Genomic DNA, 23,063 nt, shown 5'->3' on the forward strand with positions numbered 1-23,063 from the left:
AAACTCATTGTAAATATTTATTTCAAATACTATAAGTGCTTATGGTAACCAATGATACAATGTTACTGATTGTAATCGCATCATTTCGCAATAATATCGCTAGTTAACCTAGCCATTGGCTTTAATATCACCTTTCATGTCGCCAACGACAGCCAGCATGCGAGCCTGTTATCAAAAACTACATCAACGCCCATCACTAAAATGTCCAAAAGTAGAAGTTGTCACTTTTTTTTTTACCCCCAACGACAAGAGGGGAGTTTTAAGTTTAACGTATCTTGTGTACATACATACTCATATATAAAATGTCGACACCATCGCTGGACCACTTAAGTTTATTCCTCTATACTTAAACATTTTAATGATGGTAGTTATTATACGAAATTGCCCCTAAACGTATTAAAACTCGCATGAAGGCCACTTAAGACACTAAATAATATTATAATTATCTTAAAAAATAAGAAATAAAATCATTAGCCACACGTTTTGATATTGGTGTGGTTAATGATGATATTTAATTTAATATAATTTTATCAACGATTCATCCCTATTGCTATTTGTCTATACACTGAGGCACACAATTCTTAAAACTAGCTCAGTAATTAGGTTTCATAGACACTAGTCACTATGGGATCAAAAAACACAACAGGACGGTAAAGTACAACCAAATATTTCCGCTTATCGAATAAACAAAAAAAATTGCTAGAATCAGAATCATATACCAACGTGAAATGCATGTTTAAAATATAATACTATTTATATGTACATGCGATTAACTTTAATTGGCTATAATCAAAACCTAAAATATCATGAAAATTGTTCTACAAATCCATCGAAAAGTAAAGGTACAATTTTCAACGGAACTTTTTTTTATTGTGATTTACATAGTACTTTTGTTTAATTCGATCTTTCTTTTCGAGTGTGTAATTGCTAACGCTGGTGTTCTGGGTATTCCAGTCGCCTAAAGGCATCGGACACGACTTTACAATTCGATAAACGTACACATTTGGTTGTAATTTATCCAGACGCATGTGAAAACTAATACTATAGGCGGCCGCCGACCCCGCCTGTATGACCAGAGTCGGTGTGCTTACAAACTATGTCGATTGTTCGTGGACTATAATTTACATTATGATTATTGTTGGTGAAGCTTTAAAACAGGCAGAACTAACCGTAGCAGATTTTTTTGCCACCTGGCTCACAATTATTTAGCCTTGGGAAAAGGACTGAATAAGGCTAAACTATTAGAATGTGTATTCGTAAAGATCATTACCGAACAATATTACGGTTCACTTTTGTTGTTATTAATAAAGAGATTTTTGGTTAATTACTAATATTATTTTAAAGGCACTCTCATGTTTTTGTTGTCAAATTTTATCATTGTGCATTTATTACAAAAAATATACATACTGTATCAACGATTAGGTCCGCCCGTTTAAAAATTACGGTTAATTAATACAATGGTCAAAGTGTAAAAAAAAATACTGGCGATTTTTCAAAAGTCTATGGTATTATGTGCGTCCTACATAACTGTATCAGTGTATATTGTCATACAGTATAAAGTATGAGACATAAAGTAACGTAAAAAATGAATAGATACATATTTGGCAAAGAGAAATGAGATGCATCTTGTTTCTTATACAAAATGTAGCAATAAACTATTTTCACAGTAATTAATATACAATGCGTTATAGAAATTTTGCAACTCTCGATTTGATTTTAAAAAGACAATAAAATCTAAGTTTTCGTCAAATAAATAAAAAGCTTTAGGAACTATATTGTTGGAAAAAGCAATTAATAATTATTACCAACAATAAAATTGTTCAAAACTTAGGGAACACAATATTTTTTTCTTATAATACAAAAAAGGCTGCGTCACTCCACAAAATAGAATGCAATGCTATTGCAGGTCTCTTTTTTTTGGCAAAGCACACCTAAATATGAGCATCATCCCAGAAAGCGCCTGTAACATGCCACGTAACGCTGTGGATGCCTTTATCCTTCGTAACTCAACCTTCGATAGATTGTAATTAAAAAAAGATAATAATTACAATGACAGACGTTCGTATCATGCGTTCATATATCCATCTGAGTTCAATTTCAAGCAAAGCGAAATGGCGCTAATTATTTGTCAACAGCTATTTTTCCTCAAACAGAAATGATTGATGCTTGGATTCCCACAAAATTATATTTATTTACACATATAGTACTCGTAACAGCTTAACCTATAAAGCGACTAGAACTAAACATAATACAACCTAAGCAATTTAGAATTGTCATGAAATAAAATAATGCTTTATCAATCTGTGTGTAATAAATAATTTGCTATTTACAAAATAAGTGTTTTCAATTGATACAATGAATGACATTTATGTTAAAACCAACTTGTATTTTGTTTTCCCTCAGAGCGAAGTAAAATGTACCAAACACGATATGAATATTACACAGAATTTTGCGCATCTTCATCTTATGTAAATAGAAAATATATGTATTGTTGAGATGTACAAATGTAAGAATAAATTGTATGATTATTCTAGGGATGAAGATTATAAAATATACAAATACAGAGATGTGATGTGATAACATTTATAAAACAAAAACAATTTTAAACACAAGTTGGTTAGGGCATACAATTCATTTTGAATGGTATCTGTTAGGGATTTAGAATTTCAGTCAATGTTGAAGCCTCTCACAGCAGGCTTGGCGAAACAAAACTAAGGGCAGGTACACACTAAACACAATAGACATACCGTCACATTTTTACTGTCAACTTATCCAAATCATATAACTAAACATATATTTGTGTGACCTGGATAACTAATATTGACTTTACAATGTAATACAATATTACTTGGACTCACTCACATAGCTCAGTTCTTATGATACCAACAGAGTCAAAATTAAAGTTCAAAGTTATGGATTTGCTTCAGTGTTTATTTTCTGTCTAAAATGAGTAGTGAGTGGATGCCTTAAAGATAAAATATAATACAATGCAACAACATGCAATAAAATTAATATACACAACTTTCATATACTCATCAATTGTGCAGTAATAATGTGCTGTAAAATTGTTGGCACGGGGCATATTGCGATTAAAAACCAGAGATTTGTTTATGCCCAATATTTTCCCATTTTCGTCCCAAATAGTCCTGGCACAAACCCATTTATTAGTTAAATTTACGACTTTTTAGGATGAAATTCGAAAAGTACTGGTAGTAAACCCATATATGCTCGAAACTAGTATAATTTATCTCATGAACTGTTCGATTATTTAATGCTTTTATTTCAGATACATGTCTTGACTACAAAATCATTTGCAACCTTGCCATCAAATTTCTGTAGCTTCATAATTTACAAGCTAAATTAAGCCTTAAGATTATGACTGAGTGCTCATAGTAGCTTGACGTCATAGCGTAAGTACATAGATGGCATTTCATTTCGATGTAACCAAGAGTTTTCAAATTAACGTGCTATTATTCACATGCACTGCATTAAGTATGTCTTCAGTGCTCTTTCTCTCATATCGTTGCGTGTTTTCAATCTCCGTCGAGCTGCTAACAGAATTGTTACATTGCATTAGAATTCCGCGTTGACTCATTTCAGCTTTGTACCCAAACACATAAAGCTCAAAATTGTTAAGCTATTTTTTTATTTGGTATTATTAGTTATCTCTACAATTTCGAGCTTTATATTTATGAAGACAAAGTTGAAATTTGTCAAGGAACGCAAATGTAGGCTATTTGTCAAAAATAAAATTCGATTAGCAAGGTGCGAATAATGGTGCGATAGATTTTGTAGACATTGAGCAATGTTATGTTTAGGTATTATGGTGTTGACTACCTAAATTATACTAGCTTAAAGTAACTAACAATTCAAAAAACATACCAATAGAATAGAAATCAAACTAATTCACACACAAAGAGGAATTGGGCTAAAATTATTCAGTTAATTTTTCTATAAATTTTGTTTATCAAAACGTCTTTTTGGGACTAAATATTGACGTCTTCAAAAAAATCACTAATCATTTTAAATCGTATCTCAGCATTAGAATACGCTTACTCAAGTCTTTGATTTAAATTACATTTATTTTATGGAAATCTGTTTTTGATATGTCACTGCTGTAAAATTTATGTACAAAATGCCAATGCGCGTTTCCAAACTAAAAATCTACTAAAATTCTTAGTAGAAATATTGTCAAATCTGGGAATAATTACCTCATTTGGTAGATCACTTCCCAATCACTAATGGCTGAAACATTGTTTCAAAATCCTACCATAACAGTTTCCAAAGAAACACTATCGATAAATTTATTGTAGACAAATTGAAAAATTAATGCAGAACTTACTCCTTCACAAATGACTGTTCTTTAGGATTTCCTCACTGACTCAGGAAACTTTAAAAACACAGTAATACAAATTGATTCATTCACTTATCGCACTTTGGGTGTATATCAGTCACATCCCCACCACTGCGTAATGTCTATATCACAATTGGTTCCTCGGATCAAGTTTTCCGCAGCTCCACTAGCTTCACGTCTTGCACGTGCAAGTTGTGTTTGGATTTGGCGGCGAATTTTATCACCGCTTGTGTCGACACCAGCGGCACGTGCCTGAGATCCAACCTGGAGAAGTGGTTTAAGTTTAGTATAATAAGTGAAATATCCCCAGGTGAACCCAAGGTTTGAAAACTCTAATTTCGCGTGCCGTAAATGATATGCATGACTTAATGCTACACACAAGATTGGCTTCCAAAAAAGGAATTATTTAACGTATTACTACAAGGACACGATTTTTTTGTGGTGCTTCAGCTATATTACCTACCTGACGAGGTTGACACAGCGAGCGAGGTGGTCGAGCGCACACTCGGTCAGCAGCCGGCAGCCCGCCAGCGACAGCCGCTGCAGCGTGTGGTGCGCCAGCTGCGCCGCGCCAGCGTCTGTTAGCCGCGCGCAAGACGACGCGTCTAGCTCCACCAACTTTGGTAATGCCTGGAAAAAAATATTCAATTTTGTGTTTCTGACAAGGACAAATTAACAAAAATCCATCCTAGACCAAGACTTCCGCGGAGTATAGTCTTGTATTAGTTATAAATAATGAATAACCTTCCCGTGCATACATGCTGTTTTATTTATAAGATGACAATAATTGTCAAGCCATATCAGATGCCTAAAATAAATAAAATAGACGATAATCAACGGTCCACATTACACACTCAATGACAAAAAAATTACCTGTACAACATATCTCATAGCGACATCAGTGATATCGGTCCCGGGCAGCCTCAGCACGGACAAGGCCGCCAGCCTACTGGGCTCCGCTCCGGTCCTGGCCCCGCCGCCGGGTCTGGAGTTCTCGGGCGGGGCTAAGATGCCCCGGAGTTTGGCGTCGTCGAGACAGCGGGCGAAGGAGAGGTCGAGGGAGGTGAGGGGGGGACACGAGGACGAGCGCAGCGCCAGCGCGGCCTCCGCCGGGGACCCGGCCAGCGACAGCGAACGTAGGGCGGGCAATCGTGCTAGCAACCTGAACATACAATACAATACTTTATAGCACAAAACAAAATGTAACTGTATGTTTTGTCTTGTGTCATAAAAATGGCACAAAACAAAACGTTACAATTTGAAAATTAAATTATAAGCGCAATAGGCGGTATCGCGGTGAGCAATAAATTTTGTCCGGTTTAATTAACAAATACTGTAACAGGATTATTTCAAGTCTGCAAGAATAATAACTAAAACATTATCGTAGTGTTCAAACAAAACAAATTTAACGAACAGTTCGAAGTTATATGATAATAATAATATAATAGTAATAATTATATTTTATGAATATTTAATTTGTCGAAGGTCGGCCCCAAATAAAGGGAGAATAGACGCAAGAAAAACAAACTCAATGACATCATGCAACGTCTAATGTCGGCTACACACTATCGCCGACTGTTACCGCGCGAATGCAAAAACATTACGTAGTTTCAACAAGTGTTTTTAATTACAGCAATGAAAAACCAGGCAGGCAAATTGGTCCGCGATAGTGTGGAGCCGGCATAAAGTCTAGTTAAGCACTCAGAATACATTGAGGAGCTCACCAAGCCAACTGTCTCCTCGCCAGATGGCACCACTCAAGCCCCAGGGACAGGGGCTGCCTCCTGGCGATGCCCGCGAGTTGTGCCGCGGACACTCTCACTTGTACGAACGACATGCTCCGCCATAATGATGGATCCATCTGAGTAGAAAGAAAAATGGCACAGTTTTAACACAAGACTTTAGTTGATTTTATTTTTATTTAGAAAACAAACACATAGGTACAAAAAAATGTATTTAAATTTAATATTACAAGTTTATATATATATAATTAGCTGCGCCCCGGGGTTTCGCTTCCATGAGACTTTCGTGATAAAAAGTATCCAATGTGTTATTTCAGGTTATATTCTACCCGTACACCAAATTTCATACCAATCGGTCCAGTAGATTTTGCGTGAAAGAGTAATAAACAGATATATATGTACATATACATATCTTCACAACTTTCGCATTTATAATATTAGTGGGATTTATACTAGGTCGTAAAATGTAAAAAACTAATCACTGAGTCTATGTCTGGGTCTCTATAGTTTTATTGGGTTTTTGTGTCGAAGTATATAGTTTTCTTTGTTATGTAACAAAAGCTCGTAAGTAAATACGAAGTATTTAGGCCCAGGCTTTATAGACGAGCACGTAGTTTTTTCCGAGATTTTAAGAAAATCCAGGAACGGTGTTAAACATGTTGAAAAAATTGGAAAATATTGGTGAAATGAACTTGGATTGCGTGAGAATTGAGCCACCAGGGGCTCGATTCTCGATTCCCCTGGTAGTCGCTAGTCTGTATGTAGGACACAAAAGCGTGTTATATTCACCGAGTACTCGGCCCAGGCCTTGCAGACGAGCGCGCAGGTGGCGAGGTCGGCGGGCGACAGCTTGGCGAACACGCGCAGCACGGCCGCGCGCTCCAGCCACGCGCCGCCGCCGCCCGGCGCGCCCGCGGCCGGCGGCGGCGGCGCCGGACGCACCGGGTACAGCGGCTTCTTTAGCACCTGCAACAAATACGTATTTTATATATGTATTGAAAGATAGAGCGTGAAGAGGTAACAAAGAAACTTACTTTCGCATTTCTAATATTAGTTAAGATTAGCGGCGAAGGTATAAAACGTAATAAATTATCTCACTATTGGTGAAGTTTTTGGAACTTTGTTTTATAAGGATAAAAGAAATACATTTTATTTCTTAAATTATTATCTGATTCATATTGTAAATCGTAAATCCTAATGAAACGAGTAAGACGTAAATGTTTCACGATAATTGAATCATACAGACGTTTTTTTTTATTTATAAACATTTTAAAATCATATATTATTGAGTAACACGTTGATATCACTACATAACTTCCCTAACTATAAACTTCTTCGATAAAATCGTTCGCCACGTTAATTTTTTTTTAATTCTTTCAAACCACGCAACGGATTTTAGTGCAGCCCATGCAAAAAGCCTATTAGGCCATGTGTGACGGGACACCTCAAAGGCCCTTATGTACATGTACAGCAATCTCAAATTTCAATTTCAAAAACAAAGACAACTAACCTTAGACGTGTGATGTGTGATCTGCAAAGCGTGGTGCGCCCTCAGCGCGTGTTTTTTAGGGGCGTCGTCTTCGTCCGAGGGCCGCCGCTTCTTGGACAGGGGTTCCCAGGTGCCCTCACCCTCACAGGATCCTAGTTCCCCGGGAGATAGGCCTTCCTCTTCGCGTTTGATTTCTGAACAATAAAAAATATATATATGATACTTATCGAGTTTGGTATTTTACCTCATCAAAGAGCAAGGCTCTTGTCGGTGCAGTTTCTTGATGCTTTATAAGTAAAACAAGAAGGTTTAAATAATTGGAATTGATTTTTATTTCTCTCAAAAAAAAAAGAGCAATGCAGAGTTAAAAGGAAAAAACATGGCTACCAACCATATACCAACTTACTAATAATTTAGTATTGCAAGTATTACATTGTTACCAACATTCCTTCCATTGTTCTCTCTCCAACTCTTTCACTTCTTGATACGACACGAAACTCACTTTTTAATTTATTTGTTTCTTATTTTACTTACATCTTATTCAACTTTGAAATACCAAAATATACAACATAAATGGTCAAGTATGATTTTTCACAGCATAAACTCTGAAGTATTCATTACAATTTTCAACTTTGAACTAATTGTGTTTCTGATGAGTGTCTTGAAATACAGACCTACGGACAGCAAAGTAATCCTACGCAGGTTCCGTATTTTACCTTTAAATACGGAACCCTAAAAATTAAATATTGATATAATCATACCATCCTCAGACTTGATATGGGAGACATCATTCTTGGCCTCTGTGTCGGAGTTCGCCTCAGACTTCACAGCAACGGCCGGCGGCGGCAGCTTGTTCTATAACAATTCATTTACATATTTAATCACGAAATATATATTCCTAAATATTATAATAGCCTATATAAATCTCCAACTAGATAGTTGTATAATTTTTTTATTGATGTGGGAGTCTGCATCAAAAAAGTGTTTTTGAACACTTTCTAACAAAATATCTATTCTACTTGACCGATTGTTATGAAATTTAGTACACGGGTAGAATATAACCTAGAATAACACATATAGTACTTTTCATCCCGAAATTCCGACGGGAGCGAATCCCGGGGCGCAGCTAGTAGAATATATAAATTGTTACCTGCATATTGCCATGGTGCTGTCCAAGCTGACTGACATCTGACCCGACACTCATGCGCCGAAGGTCCGAGGATTTCTGACGCGCGCGGAAGTGACGGGGCTGAAATAAAAATTATATTATAAATAAAATTAGAAGAAAGGCGAATTCTGTGTAGAGGAAAAGTATAGTAAGGGCTTAAAATCCTAATTTGAAACATGGAGATTACATAGGGTACCTTTCATCACAAAAATAAATAAATAAAATATCTACTCAACCAATCTTTTTGAATCAGGTTTTATCCCAGAATAATAACTGCTCCCGTGGGAAATCACGCGGGCGAAGCCGCGGGCATAAGCTAGTAGAATATATTAATGGAACTAATTCCATCGAATTCACCTCTAGGTGGTGGATGTTGTTAAAGGTTCGTTTTCAAACCAGAAATTGACCACAGATGTCAAAATTTGTAACGAAAAAAAAAACTAAACTATTACAGAATCCTCGTTGATCTGCCGGCCGGGGGCACTATGGACAGTATATGTTAGAGTGGTCACCTTGTAGTCCTGCGTGAGCCCCATCTGCGTGCACACGGGGCACTCCCAGGAGTTGGGCAGGTCCTCGTTGATCTGGCCGCCGGGGGGCACACACGACGGGTGCACTATGCTGTAGCACACTGAGCATTCGCGGAGGCACGAGGGGCCGTTGCGACCTGGGAAAAGCAATAAAGTAAATAAAACACTTTGTTACACCAAGAATAAAAATATATTTTTTTACTACTAAGCAGATAAATAGGCACACCTGATGGTAAGTGGTCACCACAGGGTTGTCACACGTGCGTAATCTTACTTTGTATCCTAGGGTCTTTTCCGACAATGCCCTGTAATTACACTGTCTCTTTCACCCTTCAAACTGGAACACAACGATGCAATTGGTGGTAGAATTGGATGTGTTCCTATGGTAATATTAGTTCATTGGGTGGGTGTGGACAGAGGTGGAAGGCAGTGAGTGGAGACGAGGTAGTTACCGGAGTTACCCTTGGCCTGCGGCGCCACTGGCGTCTGCATCCAGCCGTCCAGGTGACAAACTGCGCATGACGCCGTCACCGGCAGCATCGGCTGCAAACATAACATACATTTTTAATGCCACTGTTGTCAAACTAGACATATGCCGACACAAATGCGTAAACATTGCGTAGTTTGTATGCATGCTTTTATTTACCGCAATGTATACCGAAAAGTTTCAAAAAAAGTGTCAAAGTTAGGCAAACTGAACGAAGACATGTGGTGCCGGCATACTCCTAATTTCATATATACATTGTGTATATGATGTTGCCTTAGCAAATTTTCAATGAAACCTCATCTAGTTAGACTGGCCTTGCCCATCTGAATTGGCAGTTTGAATCAGTCATGACCAGGTGGCAGCAACGTGGTACAGTTCACAGAAACATTATTCACCGAAAGCACGTTTCGCCGAAATTTTTTTTTTGGTTCTCAAAATCTAAACGGCTAGATAAAAAAAACCACTCCCACCGTACAACATAACGAATTCATTTAAAGCTTTAAAACATTATTTGAAGAATATTTCCGTTCATCACCAGTTGATTAAAATTCCCATACCTGTAGACACTGCCGCATGATGCAGGTCTGCTTGGCGCGGCCCAGGCCCCCGAATTTGACCATGTCGTGACAGAACACGCATTCGCCGCAATCGGTTCGTTGGCAAGCCTCACATCTCTTGCATCTAAAAGTTTATGTTAAGTTTTATTGCTTGCTGATATATAAAATAAATATATAAGCAAACTAGCTTTTGCTCGCGGCTTCGTTCGCGTGTTTTCCCACGGTAATAATTATTTTTCTGGGATGAAAAGTATCTTGTATCCTTCATCATATTTCAAGAAGATTAGGTAAGTTGTTAAACAATTTATAATATAAGGAAAATCACATAAATTGAATTAGCCCCAAAGTAAGTTCAAGAATTGTGTGGATACAAAAACTCAACGATGTATATTCTAAAACATATACATATATAGATAAACATTCAATGTCAATGAAAAAGATCATGTATCATTTTGACCTGAATGTTTACATTAGTTTCTTATAACTTACTCACTTTTAACATATATTGCAAATCGAGTACAGGTATTGTTTTTGATATTAGAAAGTATCTACACCTTGACCATAAAGAGTAGAAATTAATTGAAGTGGAACTAAAAATTTCCCATACAAAATTGTTGCCATACTTCAGCATTTTACAAAAATGTGACAGCTATGAAGAATTTACCGTCCTCATTTTTGTCATCTCTTTATGGTCAAGCTGCAATTATTTAGTTTAGATGTAAGAAATGTTAATAAATAAATTAAAAAAAAAAATAGTTTGAAATCAGGCTCAAATCGAGACATGCTCAGTAGTCAAGTCAATATCGGATATAGGTAGAGGAGGTGGTGACCTGGTCCTGCGGCGACGGGGCGCGTTGTGCGCGTGGTCGGGGCGCGCGCGCGCGGGGGCGCCGCGCCCCCCGCGCCCCCGCGCGCTCGACTGTCGCCGCTCCGGCAGCGCCGCCTCGTCCGGACCTGCCCGACCGCAGCATTCATTATATATATTAATATATGCAACACAGAACTTTAAAAGTAGCGACAAAATTGATGTTCAATTGACTGAATTTCTCTCGGGATTATGAAGACGCGATACCCGGGGTCAGCTGGGGCAACGAGAATATCGATGTTCGCTGAACTAACTACTACATCTATGCTTTTTGCCGATTGCACTAAATCAGCGTAAAAAAAACCTTGGTTTTTGAATATTCAGGCTGTGATTTTACTTTGGGAATACTATTGTTATCTATCAGCTGCCTAATCTATGTATCCCTTAGTCGCCTCATACGACATCTTCCGAGATAGAGTGATCATATTCTAGAGCGGAACCAGACGCCAAACTCTCTCTCATCATAGCGTTTTCCCGCGAAAATAAAACGCCGACCGAATGATACCCTAATTCAACATATTAGATTTTCTTAAAAAAATGTTAATGCCTAAAGTTTGTTTTGTAATTTGTAACCACATAGGTTGTATTTATTTATACATCTGAATATATTACAGTATTTTTTCTTTATAACAACCTTTAGCTATTTGTCCATGGAGCCCGTCATCCAAATCTACCATTACAGAACTAAAAATGCAGACTATATATTAATCATGACTGTTACTCCTAAAGTCCAAAGATGATATGGTCGGATTTCTAAAGATCACGCGAAACGGTAAAGAAAAAATAGGAAAGTGCTTTTAAAATCTGGACTCAAATGCATTACGGCTGTGGAAACAAAATGGGAAGAAGTTCAGTTAAGATAGAGCTATTTTGATATTACCTTTCAATATAGGCACTCCGGTGATAGCTAGATGTTGTTTGTCATGTCTGTGCTGCTCCACCAGCGTGCGCACGTCCCTGATCAAGGCGATTGGTTCCGACAGCAGCTCCGGCACCGACTTCCTGGCGGCCGGAAGCTGGTGTAAGTACATCACTATCGCCTGGAAATTAAATTTTAAAGAATATGCAATTATTTATTTTAATTATCTCAATATGCAATTATTTTATTTAATTAATGTGCATGGTTATATATGTATATGAATTAAGAACCAAGATGTTTCAAATTTCTGATCAGACAGAAAGATCCGATATAATTTTGTCGTACATTTTCTGTTTTACACTAGTGTGACAAAATAGTTTGACAGAGTCGCAAAAGATAAAGTTTATTTCGGCAAGACATAGTATAAGCAAGCTAAACTTTCTTTTTATTCCAGTTTTTAATCTGTTATTAATAAAAAAAGTTCAAGCATACTTCAAAAGTATGTTTTGTCTCGTTTTGACAAAATCAAATATTTTAAAGTGCGTTTTAGCTTAGCATTTAACTTTAAATTTGCTTTAACATTTATTAAATTATTTTTTATATATTATAAATAAAGTGGCTAAATCTACACGAGTTTATTTTGGTCAGTTGGTTAAAATATTATAACATCAATGTGTATGGTGTATAAGTGTATCTAGTGTACCTTGAGCCCATGCAGCTCGTGCTGCGTGAGATGCACGTGGTCCTTGGGCGCGGCGAGCGGCGCGGACAGAGTCTCGGCGGACAGGTGCGAGCGGCCCAGCAGGCTGCTGACGTAGCGGTCCATCACATACCACAGCATCTCCGTGAAGAACGGGTAGCGGAACTTCTGGGGCACCTGAGTCGCGATCATTGAAAGTTAAACAAAGGAATTATTTTTAAAAAAATTATATACATACTAGATGTTGCCCGGGGCCACGCTCCCGTGGGAATTTTGAGATAAAATATAGCCTACAGCGATCTGGGTAATGTACCTTTCTAATGGTAAAAAAATTTTTGAAATCAGTTCGGTACCTTTTTCTAATAATAGTATAAATTTTAATCTATCGAGCTTCAAATTGAGTTGCAGGATTCCACCCAAACGAACATAATCACAAACACAGGAGCGAAGCCCCTGGGCTCAGCTAGTAGTAACATGAGATAAGGATTTTAGAAAGAATTTACGACTGTATGTTTTTTTTTTTTTAAGTTTTCGCATTAAAAAAGAAATTAATAAAGATGTGGAATTGGAGCTAAAGTGCAGGTTGGCCCAGTCTTAAATAAAAACTTGTAAAATGACTCACCTTAGTAACATCCTCTACTTGTGCAATCTTGAGTTGCTTCTCAATACCGAACTGATGCAGGAAGTTGCCGCCGAACACAAGCGAATCACTTGGAGTGTACACAGCGTGGATCCAACCCGTCGGGATGAAGAATGTGTAGCCCGCTTGTAGCTGCAACAATTTACAAGAAATTAAATTAGTTCGTACCCTTCGAGTATTGCGACTCTTGACACAAATATTTCTTTTTCGGTTTTCATAAAAAAATAAAAGTTTCTCCCCCTTTACATATTCCCCGTCCCCAATCAGAAAATAATAATTACTCTTTCACTTCTTGAATAGAATAAAAAAAACAGACAAGTCTATTAAAATACATATTTCAAAAGAAAGTACTGAAGGAAATACTCACATGAACCCTGATACACTTCTCAACGGTGTCACCAAAGAACACATCAGACTGCTTCCCGGAAAGCACCCATTTTTCATACAGCTGTAGATTTTTCTCAGTCGGCGGAATCAACCAGAATACTTTCGCCCCTGTAATATTTTGTGATTAGGATTCATATTTATGTTTCATCTTTGTTGACAGTAAAAGTTGGTAATGGTAACCTATGTTCCCTGTCTTAGTAGTCTGCCTGTCTAGTTATCCACTGTGCTGGATTTCATCAAAATCGGTCCATTAGTTCCAGTTTACCTTACAAATAAAAATGCAACTCGTTCTTCGCATTTTAATTAAAAAATTTAGCCATCATATTAATATGTACAGCATAATAATCAGTGTGAATTTTCAATACATCACTCATTTTTACAAAATGTTTTAAAAACATCAAAACTTTTGTTGAGTTATGTAATGCAATAAAATAACAATCTTAATACTTTGTAATATCTGCGCCTCGGGGCTTCGCTCCCGTGGGAATTTCGGGAATAAAAAGTACCCAGGTTGTAGTCAACGTGTGTACCAAATTTCGTAACAATCCTTCCAGTAGATTTAGCGTGAAAGAGTAACAAACATACAGACACAAATACATCCTCACTACGCATTTATAATATTAGTATGGAAGTAAGAGTTACCTCTCAAAATGTGATACCAAACAGAGGTACCACCAAAATCAATGTGGAAATCAGTGTAGCACCCTTTCACTGACATCAAACAGTACTTCTGAACTTTTGGGTACATCATATCGTCAAGCGCGTTTGTGGATTCAGTCTGAAAAATAAATTTAACATTAGAAACATCATTTACTAATTACTCAATTTAATAGTGGGCAAAATGCAGTCCCCAAATAGAAGATGTCCGGTCTTAATATTTTTATATGTAATAATACAATAGAATATATATATCTAACCAAAAAATTACATATAAAAAGCATGTGGTATTTTTGACTAATATTTATAATGATATTTTAAAATAAACATATTTCTATTACATTCTATTATAATAATAAACAATGTAAAGATAGTATTGAACACATGTTATTAATTCTCAGTATGTTTTGATAATTCTCAGGGTGTTTTGATAATTCCAAATAGTGGCATCACACAAATAAAATATTATTTTTGTTATATCTTAATAAATACTTTGGCAATTGATGTGATTTTGTGATATTGTGAGATTCTATTAAATAAATATACAAAACAGTTTCTGTGTTTTCACTTATAAAAATCACTCGTTTACCGTTGCTAAGAGAATACTATGAAAAGTGTGAAATACCAGCTGAACATTTGTTCAGCTAGACACAGGAAATCTAGAGATCTTTTGATCGGTTGTAAAATGTTAAAGTTTACTTTTTACGCTCCCGGATTTCGTGGCGTCACAGCTCCTAATACAACCGGAACACACGAGGATGAGACACAGATGGGTATTTCTAACTTACCTGCTGATCTTTCAAATGCCGCGGCCACACAGTATCCACCCAGTCAATCTGTCTCACAATACGTGGCGCTTGCACGTAGTTCTCTAGCCTTGTGTGAGAGAACTCCAGGGATATCACGTTCAGAAGACGCTCCTTGTTCGGGTCGTCGTAATAGCGCTGCCAGTCCTGTTTACATAATTCGTTTTAATTAGACACAAATTAGCATTAATAAAAAATTACAATAAGATATTTTTTTTCATTCATCTTCCCATGTTTGTAGTTTACAATATTTATCGGCCTTGTGCCTTGATTAAGTTAATTGTTCCCATTTCTTAAACATATATCCGAAACAACTGACGTAGTCAACTATGTGTGTCATTACAATAAAGGAATATATATTAACACAAAACTTTTTTTATTTAATGTTGCGGTGTGCCACCGCAAATACTCCAGTCTGGCTGCAACCACAGCAAGGTCGTTGAAACGTCAGCAACATTAAATAAAAAAGGTTCGTGTTAAGTCTCGTCAATATAATAGTAATTAGATTAGATAGTGATTGATCAAAATGTAAAAGTATCAGAAACAGTACCTTCATGGTCATCTCAATGTTCTTCTGCGTGTTGACGTCCATGACGTCGAGCAGGCGACGGGAGCCGACGCACATGCGGACGTCGTTGACTGTGAAGTTGCTGGTGGGCACCCTGGAACAGGACGGGAAACGTTGCTTTATATTCTAACCTTGTTATTCATAAAAAAGATAAACCATACTTTTAGTTGAAGTGTGTTCTGTCACTATCGCACTTTACGAAATTTGGCATTGACAGAACGAGACTAAATAGACTAGCCTAGCTAGCCTTTATCTTTTTTATGAATAACAGGACAACAGTGTGTGTCTAGTGTGCAAAGGGAGAATAACCGGCATGGCAAATCCACCAGTGAGAACTACCAAGCACTCAAGCTCAAGCTTGGTACACTGTGTAGCACGGGGTTCTCCAGGATTTATTTCTGGGAGAGGTATAAGGGGCAGATAGAACAATGTTACAAATAAAGTAGTGAAGTAATATGTATTGAACAGTTTTATTTTTCCTGCAGAACTGTGCTCTGATAGTCTCCACATTGGGTACACATAACAACCCCAAAACCTATCCTTGGGATGGAATGTATTACTGCTTGTAAGAGTATTACGTGTTTCCCGAATAAAATAAATAAATAATGTATAAACTGGAGTAAATAAAACGTGATGAGTTTCTCAAAGTTTGCAACTTTTCTACTAGCTATTCAAATAAATAGTGAATATATATTAGCTATTTTTCCAAAAGTTTGTCAATATTTATTGGACTGATGATTATTATCACTAAATATAACTTCACCATTCCAAATCCCAAGTTAGTACGCAAACAAACAAGCTCAAGAATAATTAAATAAGTTTGCACATGCGTACATTTTGCTTGTGGAATTGGGGTGGGGTGGAAGGATAAGGGGGTGAATAAAAGCGGGAAACGGCGCAGCAGTATGCGCTTCGACTTGCACAGGGAATGATGACCGTTTCAATTTACATGATTTCAATACTGCGCGGAATTCCTGACGTAATTTGTTAATAAAAATTTTAAAATCGTAATAAAATGTATACTTACTATGAATACAAAATTATATAAACACCGAAAAAATAACATCCAGAAACGCGTTAATGTTAGTATCTTATCTATTGTTACAAATATTTGCCCTTTCTGGGAATTAAAGCCTGTAAAAAGAGTACACAAGCGTAATGACCTCTTGTATCTTTACTGTCTATATTTTCTTATAATTAATACTTGCCACTTTTAGGAGCTATAAGTTTCTAAAAAAAATTAACAGTAAACTTTTTTTTTTACTAAATAAAAGTTTTTCGTAAATTTATCTAGTAATAATGGTAGATAATTAGTTTCCTACCATATTCTATACATATTAACAGGGCGCTAACAGAACGAAATAGGTAGTTTAAGTACCTAGTTATGCCACCTCGGGGAAGGACAAAAGGACCGTACGTACATGCGCCGCAGCATAACTTTCCGGAAGGTGGGGGACTGCAAAGTAAAGAAGCGAACCTCCACACAGGACTGAAACCAGTAGTACTCGTCCAGCACCAGACGAGGAGCGAGGTATTTTCGGAAGTACAACAAATTCCGCGTTGGGTACGCGGAATTTGTAATGATCCAATAGATAGAAAAAAAATCCATAATTACATTTTTTTAAATTGAGCTGTCAGCTTGCATAAAATATGGATATAAATAATACTTTAGGATCATATCCCAGAAATTTAAATTAATTTTATTTTAGCAATAAAATATGCACAGAACTACATTCAGTTCGCTCAAAAGAGTACCTATGTAATTCGATAAAGATAGAAATATTGTTGCATTTCAATTTATTGATTATTCACACATAAGATTCAAAATATCGCTCGTGACAGACAGACTCGGACTCGAGGCTCGTGACAGATATTTGGAATTATTTAAGAATGTTACATTTTCCGATGAAAGAAAATAGAATTTATCGATGGAATCCTCTATGAATATTTTCTACTTCAGCGTTTTTGTTAATTTTATCTCTCAACCCGGTTAAAAATTTTACAAGTACTTTATATACATTTAGTTGAATTGTATGTATAAAACGGAGATCAGTTTCTGCCACGAAAAACAATGAGCTCCGAGACGTAGACCTGACAATACAAACAAGCAAATTTGTAATTTCATTTCGTGGCAATGCCATCATTGTAAACACGACATGTATTTATACGGCTGAAATGTAAGCTAAAGTGTGTATTGAGGTATAGACATTTTGTTTGGGAAACTCGAAATGGCCAGATAACACCGCACATGCGCACAACGATGGCTGAAGTTGTTTGAGAACCCTGCAGTCGGAAGACGCGTTCGTTAGTACGCCCCTAAAGTTCGACGTGGAGAGACCGCTGCCGCGGAAAATATGGATGACGCGGAAATTTTGACGCTACTTTTTCAGATCAAATTATTTTGCGTTGTCTGGAAGTAACGTACCTATATATGAGGAAACTTTTCATCCACGTGATATCTGGCTTAATGAGTTAGAAAAGGCAAGCTACGACTGCCAGATAGGTACCTATAGGCCTACCTAACGTGATTTAAATGTCTGTAGACACAGGTAGGTACCTAGGTACTTTCGTACTCTGTTGACTACCGCGCATAAAGCCTTGAACATTTCGGGCTTTAGTATACAATACAGCCACTAAAACCGCAGCTGAACCTCCGGTTTCAAAGGAACATTATTGGAATATATGCTCTGTATGGAAAATATGGAAATGCATTCAGTAACGGACGAAAGAGAATGTTTTTATATAGGTACCTATATATATATATAGATTAGACTGAGGAAACGTCGATTATGTAGCGCTAAAGACAATCCACAGCAAAACCAGTTCACTATATGGTAGGTGCTATTTATAAATAAGGTTGCAGACACCAAAATCCAATTAGGTATGCAACATTATGTAAATAAATCACAGACAAGACTGTTTTTAAACATAGCATAACCCTTCAGTTTCAAACCTACCTGGATTCTAAAGGTTGAGTAGGTAGTATAAAATAAACATGTGGTATAAAACCTTGCTCCAAGAATTTTATTAGGAAACACTAAATAGCAGGTAATTCGTCCATACATTAATTGTTTCTTTATTATTTATAAGAACAAATCACACAGATTAGGTTAACTCCAAGGTAAGTTTGAGACTTGTGTGTAATTTGATTGACATTACAATGATTTTGTTAAAATATTGAATGAATGAATGAATGAATGAAATATTTATTTGCACACAAACACGGTATATATACATGTATAGGACAAATATGTCTTTAAATCGGACAAGCGTGTTGCGCCAACAATTGGCATGCAAATGTTTAAAGTTATTTATTTAAAAATACATAAAAAGTTCTAGTTAATTAATAATCAAATGTTAGGTTAGGTATATTAAAAATTAAATAAAAAATAAAATAAAAATATGTCAAGGATTAAAAAATGAAGTCAACATAATAAAATAAATAAATTTGAGGGCGCTACCTTATGTCAAAATTTAAAACTAATAAGCTCGTCAATGGTGTAAAAACAATGGGTGACCAGAAAAGTATGAAGTTGTTTTTTAAACTTCGTAAATGGCAGTGACTTTAAACTCTCTGGCAAATGGTTGTATATCTTTACCGCCATATTATAGCTATTTTTTCTAAAAGACGTGGTAGTGTGAGGTGGTACAACTAAACGATTTGGGTATCTTAATCCAGAAGGGTACGGCAACTTTGTAAATAATTCTAAATTCATCTTTACAAAAATACAAATGTCCAATATGTACATACAAACTAATGTCAAAATTTTTAATTTCTGAAATAATTGTCTACAGCTATCCAATGGTCTAGCGCCACATAAAGCTCTCACACATTTTTTCTGTATAAGAAAGACATCATTTAAATCCACTGAATTTCCCCAAACGACGAGTCCATACCGTAAAATGGAGCAAACATAGCCATGGTAGGCAAGGAGTGCTGTTTCTTGGCCACAAGTGTTCCTTAACCGATATAGAGCATAAACAAACCGGTTTATTTTTTGACACACGTTTTCAACGTGTTCTTTCCACGACAAATGTTTATCAACTGTGATTCCTAGAAACTTTGTCGAAACACACTCTGCAATTTGTTCTCCATTATACGTTATGGACAGGTCTTGAGGTCTACCATTTTTATTAATATATTGCAAATAGGTAGTTTTTGCCAAGTTAACATATAAATTATTGGACTCCAACCAGTTTACTGTCTTACATATAGTGTCATTAATTTCTTTTTCATAATTACAACCTGGTTTTTTGTGTATAACAATAGATAAGTCGTCAGCAAACAGTGTACAAGGGTATGATGTGATTTCTGGCAATTCATTTATGTAGAGAATGAACAGAAGAGGCCCCAGCACACTGCCTTGCGGCACACCGACTCTATTTGCTGTAGTTGAAGATCGGAATGAGGCAAACTCTAATTCCTCATTGAAGTTATTTATTTCAACACATTGGGTTCTTGCCTCTAAGTAATCAGCAATGAGATCATAAGCCCTACCGCGGATACCATATATTTCTAGTTTAGCCAACAGAGTTTTATGGCAAACGAAATCAAAAGCTCGGGTCATGTCAAATAAAACAGAGGTTACTGGGACTCTTCTATCCATATTTTGAGCAACTTCTTTAACAAATGAAAAACAAGCCGATGTATGATGATGATTGATAGAAATTCAATTTTGGTAAGATGAGAAAGTGCCTAATAAGAATGTATTTTTTCTTTTGCAATAAATAAGTGACTCTCAAAATAAACTATTTAATGTATGAATAAAGGAAACAGGTTATGTTTTCTCAGCCCAACCTTCTTATCCAGAGTGTTATTATGGTGATGGTGAAAAACTATTTAAACAATTCAATGACTTACCTCAATCCCAATCCAGTTTTTTCTTTGAACAGAAGTGGAGTGGTGAAGCCATTTTTCTGCAGATATGCAACAGTGATCTCAGAGCCGTGCATCTCCAGAATCGAACCAGAATGCTCGAATCTGGGGCTCTCCAGCTTGTCAGCCAGGGAGAACCCTCGACCACCCTCAGCTTCATCATCACCAAGAGCCCATTCGTCTGAATAGAGTTTCCTTTGCTTACGTTCACGCTGCCACAAAAAAATCAAATTATTCTAAAAAGAAACCCTAAAATAAATTTCTTTATAGTTTTTATATTTTGTCACATGTTTTTACAAAATTTGTCTTGCGTTCATTGAGTGTTTTTATTTTTGAAATTTATAAATGTATTTTACTCTTATCTATTTTAACTTTGTTCCTTTATTTGACAGCAAAAATGAAATGTAAATTTTTTTTAGTTTGCAATCCAAAATGCTATTTATTGTATTTCTTTTTATTTACATATAATATAATAAGTTAGCTTCTTAGTTACATTCTACAACTGGATTATTCTCATACTTTGTGATCATGATCATGTAATATCTACATAGTAGGTACCTACCTAAGATGCTACACATTATTTGCTTAATGTATAAACCATATAAAATATATGCCGACTTAACATGTAAGAAAAGCAAGGACAGTGAAATAAAACCAAGCAATAAATGCACATAAAAGTTTTGATGTAGCTGTTGTTTTCATTTGTTAATCGAAACAAAGAGTGGTTTAGTAAGCCGAAAGTAGATTCGTATCGAATATTGCTCAAGTAAGACCTAATTTATGTGACTATGTACCTATAAGGTGTATTTAGGTTCGCAATCGAGTAAATTGTTCGATGGAACGGAAGATTAGGCGAGAAATATACTAGATTAGCAGTGCGCGACGTGTGGCCGCACGGCGCACACTCGCTCGCCTGCCTCTCGGCACTCCGTGACTCCGCTCCGTCCTCCGACAGCCGCGGGAGGGATACGCCTTCGTCCCTACCAGAACTGCAATATGCCTAGTGACTTCGCCGAAGCGCGCACCTTTTAGACTCATTATCATTGTTGATATAAAGCAATGGTGCAATCTCCGGAATTATTGTTTATTATAGATTTTAACACATTCTCGCATGCGCGAATACATACGGCCGCCGCGTTTCAAACTCGGTCGCGAACAGCATGATCACAAAAAAACCGAGTCCGATGACCCTCATCGACGATAATCATTAGTGTCTTAACAATATTTTCTTAAAATACTTTTTTATTTGAATCTCACAATTTAACCAGATCGATACACGATGCAGCGATGCACCATTTCATGTTTACGTGATCCCAGATAAAGCCACCATGGCGTCACCCGGGACTAAATACGTAAAAAATTAACAATAAGCACTTACCAGCTGCCGCGGAACTTGTTTTTTAGCACTCGGCAGTGTTTCCGACATGTTTGTGTTAGTCAGAAACACTGCAACGCAAAATTATCACTATTTTACGTAAATATTTTACACAGAGCACGAGAAAAAGTAACGCAATCCACCATTTGCAATAGTCGACACTGCTGCCAACTGTGCGCCGAGCAATCACTCCGAGTATTTACTCTAGGTTGGTACACAGCAACAAACCCTATTGGTTTATTTATGAAACAACTTGGCGGGCTTATTCAAAACATCGTAAAATGTTATTTTAATAATGGAAAATGTAAAATAAACATTGATATGATCCTAATGTATTGTAGTGATAGCTTTTTGCACCATTTGATTTATTTTGAAGAGAAAAACTAAATTAAATTAATATCAAATAATTAAAAACCAATGAAAATCCTTATCGATATTAGGATAGAGATGTCAACGAGATGTCAAAGCCCTCTACGGAAGTGACCACAGACCTTTATTTTTATGGTATTGTCCCCTTCTGAATCTATGGTAGTGTCCATCATGAAATTTTGGAAAAGTGTCCCATAATGAACTCTAGTTATGAAGTGACTGACCGCATATTCTAATATCTGTGTGACTGACAAATTTATTTAACCCTTGAACAGAATCTGTTTCAGAGAAACCAATCATACGCTTCGGAGACGTACATTATATATTTAAACATACTTTATTATGTCTAAACTAGTCAAAACATATATCATGTCATCATTTATATATATTTATAATTAACTTTTTGCTATATTTACATAAATAGTTTTTTGCTATATTTAAAAGACTGATACTTAGATAAAATACAATATTTTTGTGTTGTCTCAACATAAACTTTGTCTTTACACGAATTTTATGCAATGAATGCGGTTGACTGTAGCTGAGTTCAAAAGTGAGCAGAATCAGATTTAGATATCACCGCGTGGAAGCTGGTTTATGCAAAGAAACATCTTCTGTTACGTAGTTAGTCACATTG

At 36.4% G+C, this 23,063-nt stretch overlaps 1 protein-coding gene across 2 annotated transcripts; it reads right to left on the bottom strand.

The window, feature by feature from the left end:
• Window positions 1-4: 4 nt before the first annotated feature.
• On the bottom strand, window positions 5-22,219 carry Kdm2 (Lysine demethylase 2). Of its 2 annotated transcripts, none has more exons than XM_053761163.2 (21): window positions 22,064-22,219; window positions 20,671-20,897; window positions 15,792-15,903; window positions 15,224-15,388; window positions 14,421-14,556; window positions 13,759-13,886; window positions 13,374-13,523; window positions 12,755-12,928; window positions 12,073-12,232; window positions 11,158-11,281; window positions 10,328-10,451; window positions 9,745-9,826; window positions 9,266-9,420; window positions 8,736-8,834; window positions 8,347-8,440; window positions 7,607-7,779; window positions 6,886-7,062; window positions 6,079-6,215; window positions 5,228-5,516; window positions 4,818-4,984; window positions 5-4,618 (listed from the first exon to the last, which is right to left on the bottom strand). In XM_053761163.2, the coding sequence occupies exons 1-21, from the start codon at window positions 22,109-22,111 to the stop codon at window positions 4,501-4,503; spliced, it is 3,039 nt and encodes a 1,012-aa protein (XP_053617138.1). In that variant the 5' UTR covers window positions 22,112-22,219; the 3' UTR covers window positions 5-4,500. The 2 variants fall into 2 exon arrangements, with proteins under 2 accessions (XP_053617138.1, XP_053617137.1); XM_053761162.2 differs by having other exon boundaries at window positions 9,736-9,826.
• Between the last annotated feature and the right edge of the window lie 844 nt (window positions 22,220-23,063).

This window comes from Plodia interpunctella, chromosome 21 (genome assembly GCF_027563975.2).
Source record: "Plodia interpunctella isolate USDA-ARS_2022_Savannah chromosome 21, ilPloInte3.2, whole genome shotgun sequence".
Lineage (NCBI taxonomy): Eukaryota > Metazoa > Arthropoda > Insecta > Lepidoptera > Pyralidae > Plodia > Plodia interpunctella.

Excerpts from the sequence above, each read along its gene's own strand:
- Kdm2 (XM_053761162.2), bottom strand. The coding sequence starts at position 22,111 with ATGTCGGAAACACTGCCGAGTGCTAAAAAACAAGTTCCGCGGCAGCTG. Across the intron at positions 8,835-9,265 it reads GGCTCACGCAGGACTACAAG|CCCCGTCACTTCCGCGCGCG; the intron begins GTGACCACTCTA and ends TTTTTATTTCAG. Across the intron at positions 6,216-6,885 it reads AGGCCTGGGCCGAGTACTCG|ATGGATCCATCATTATGGCG; the intron begins GTGAATATAACA and ends CTTTCTACTCAG.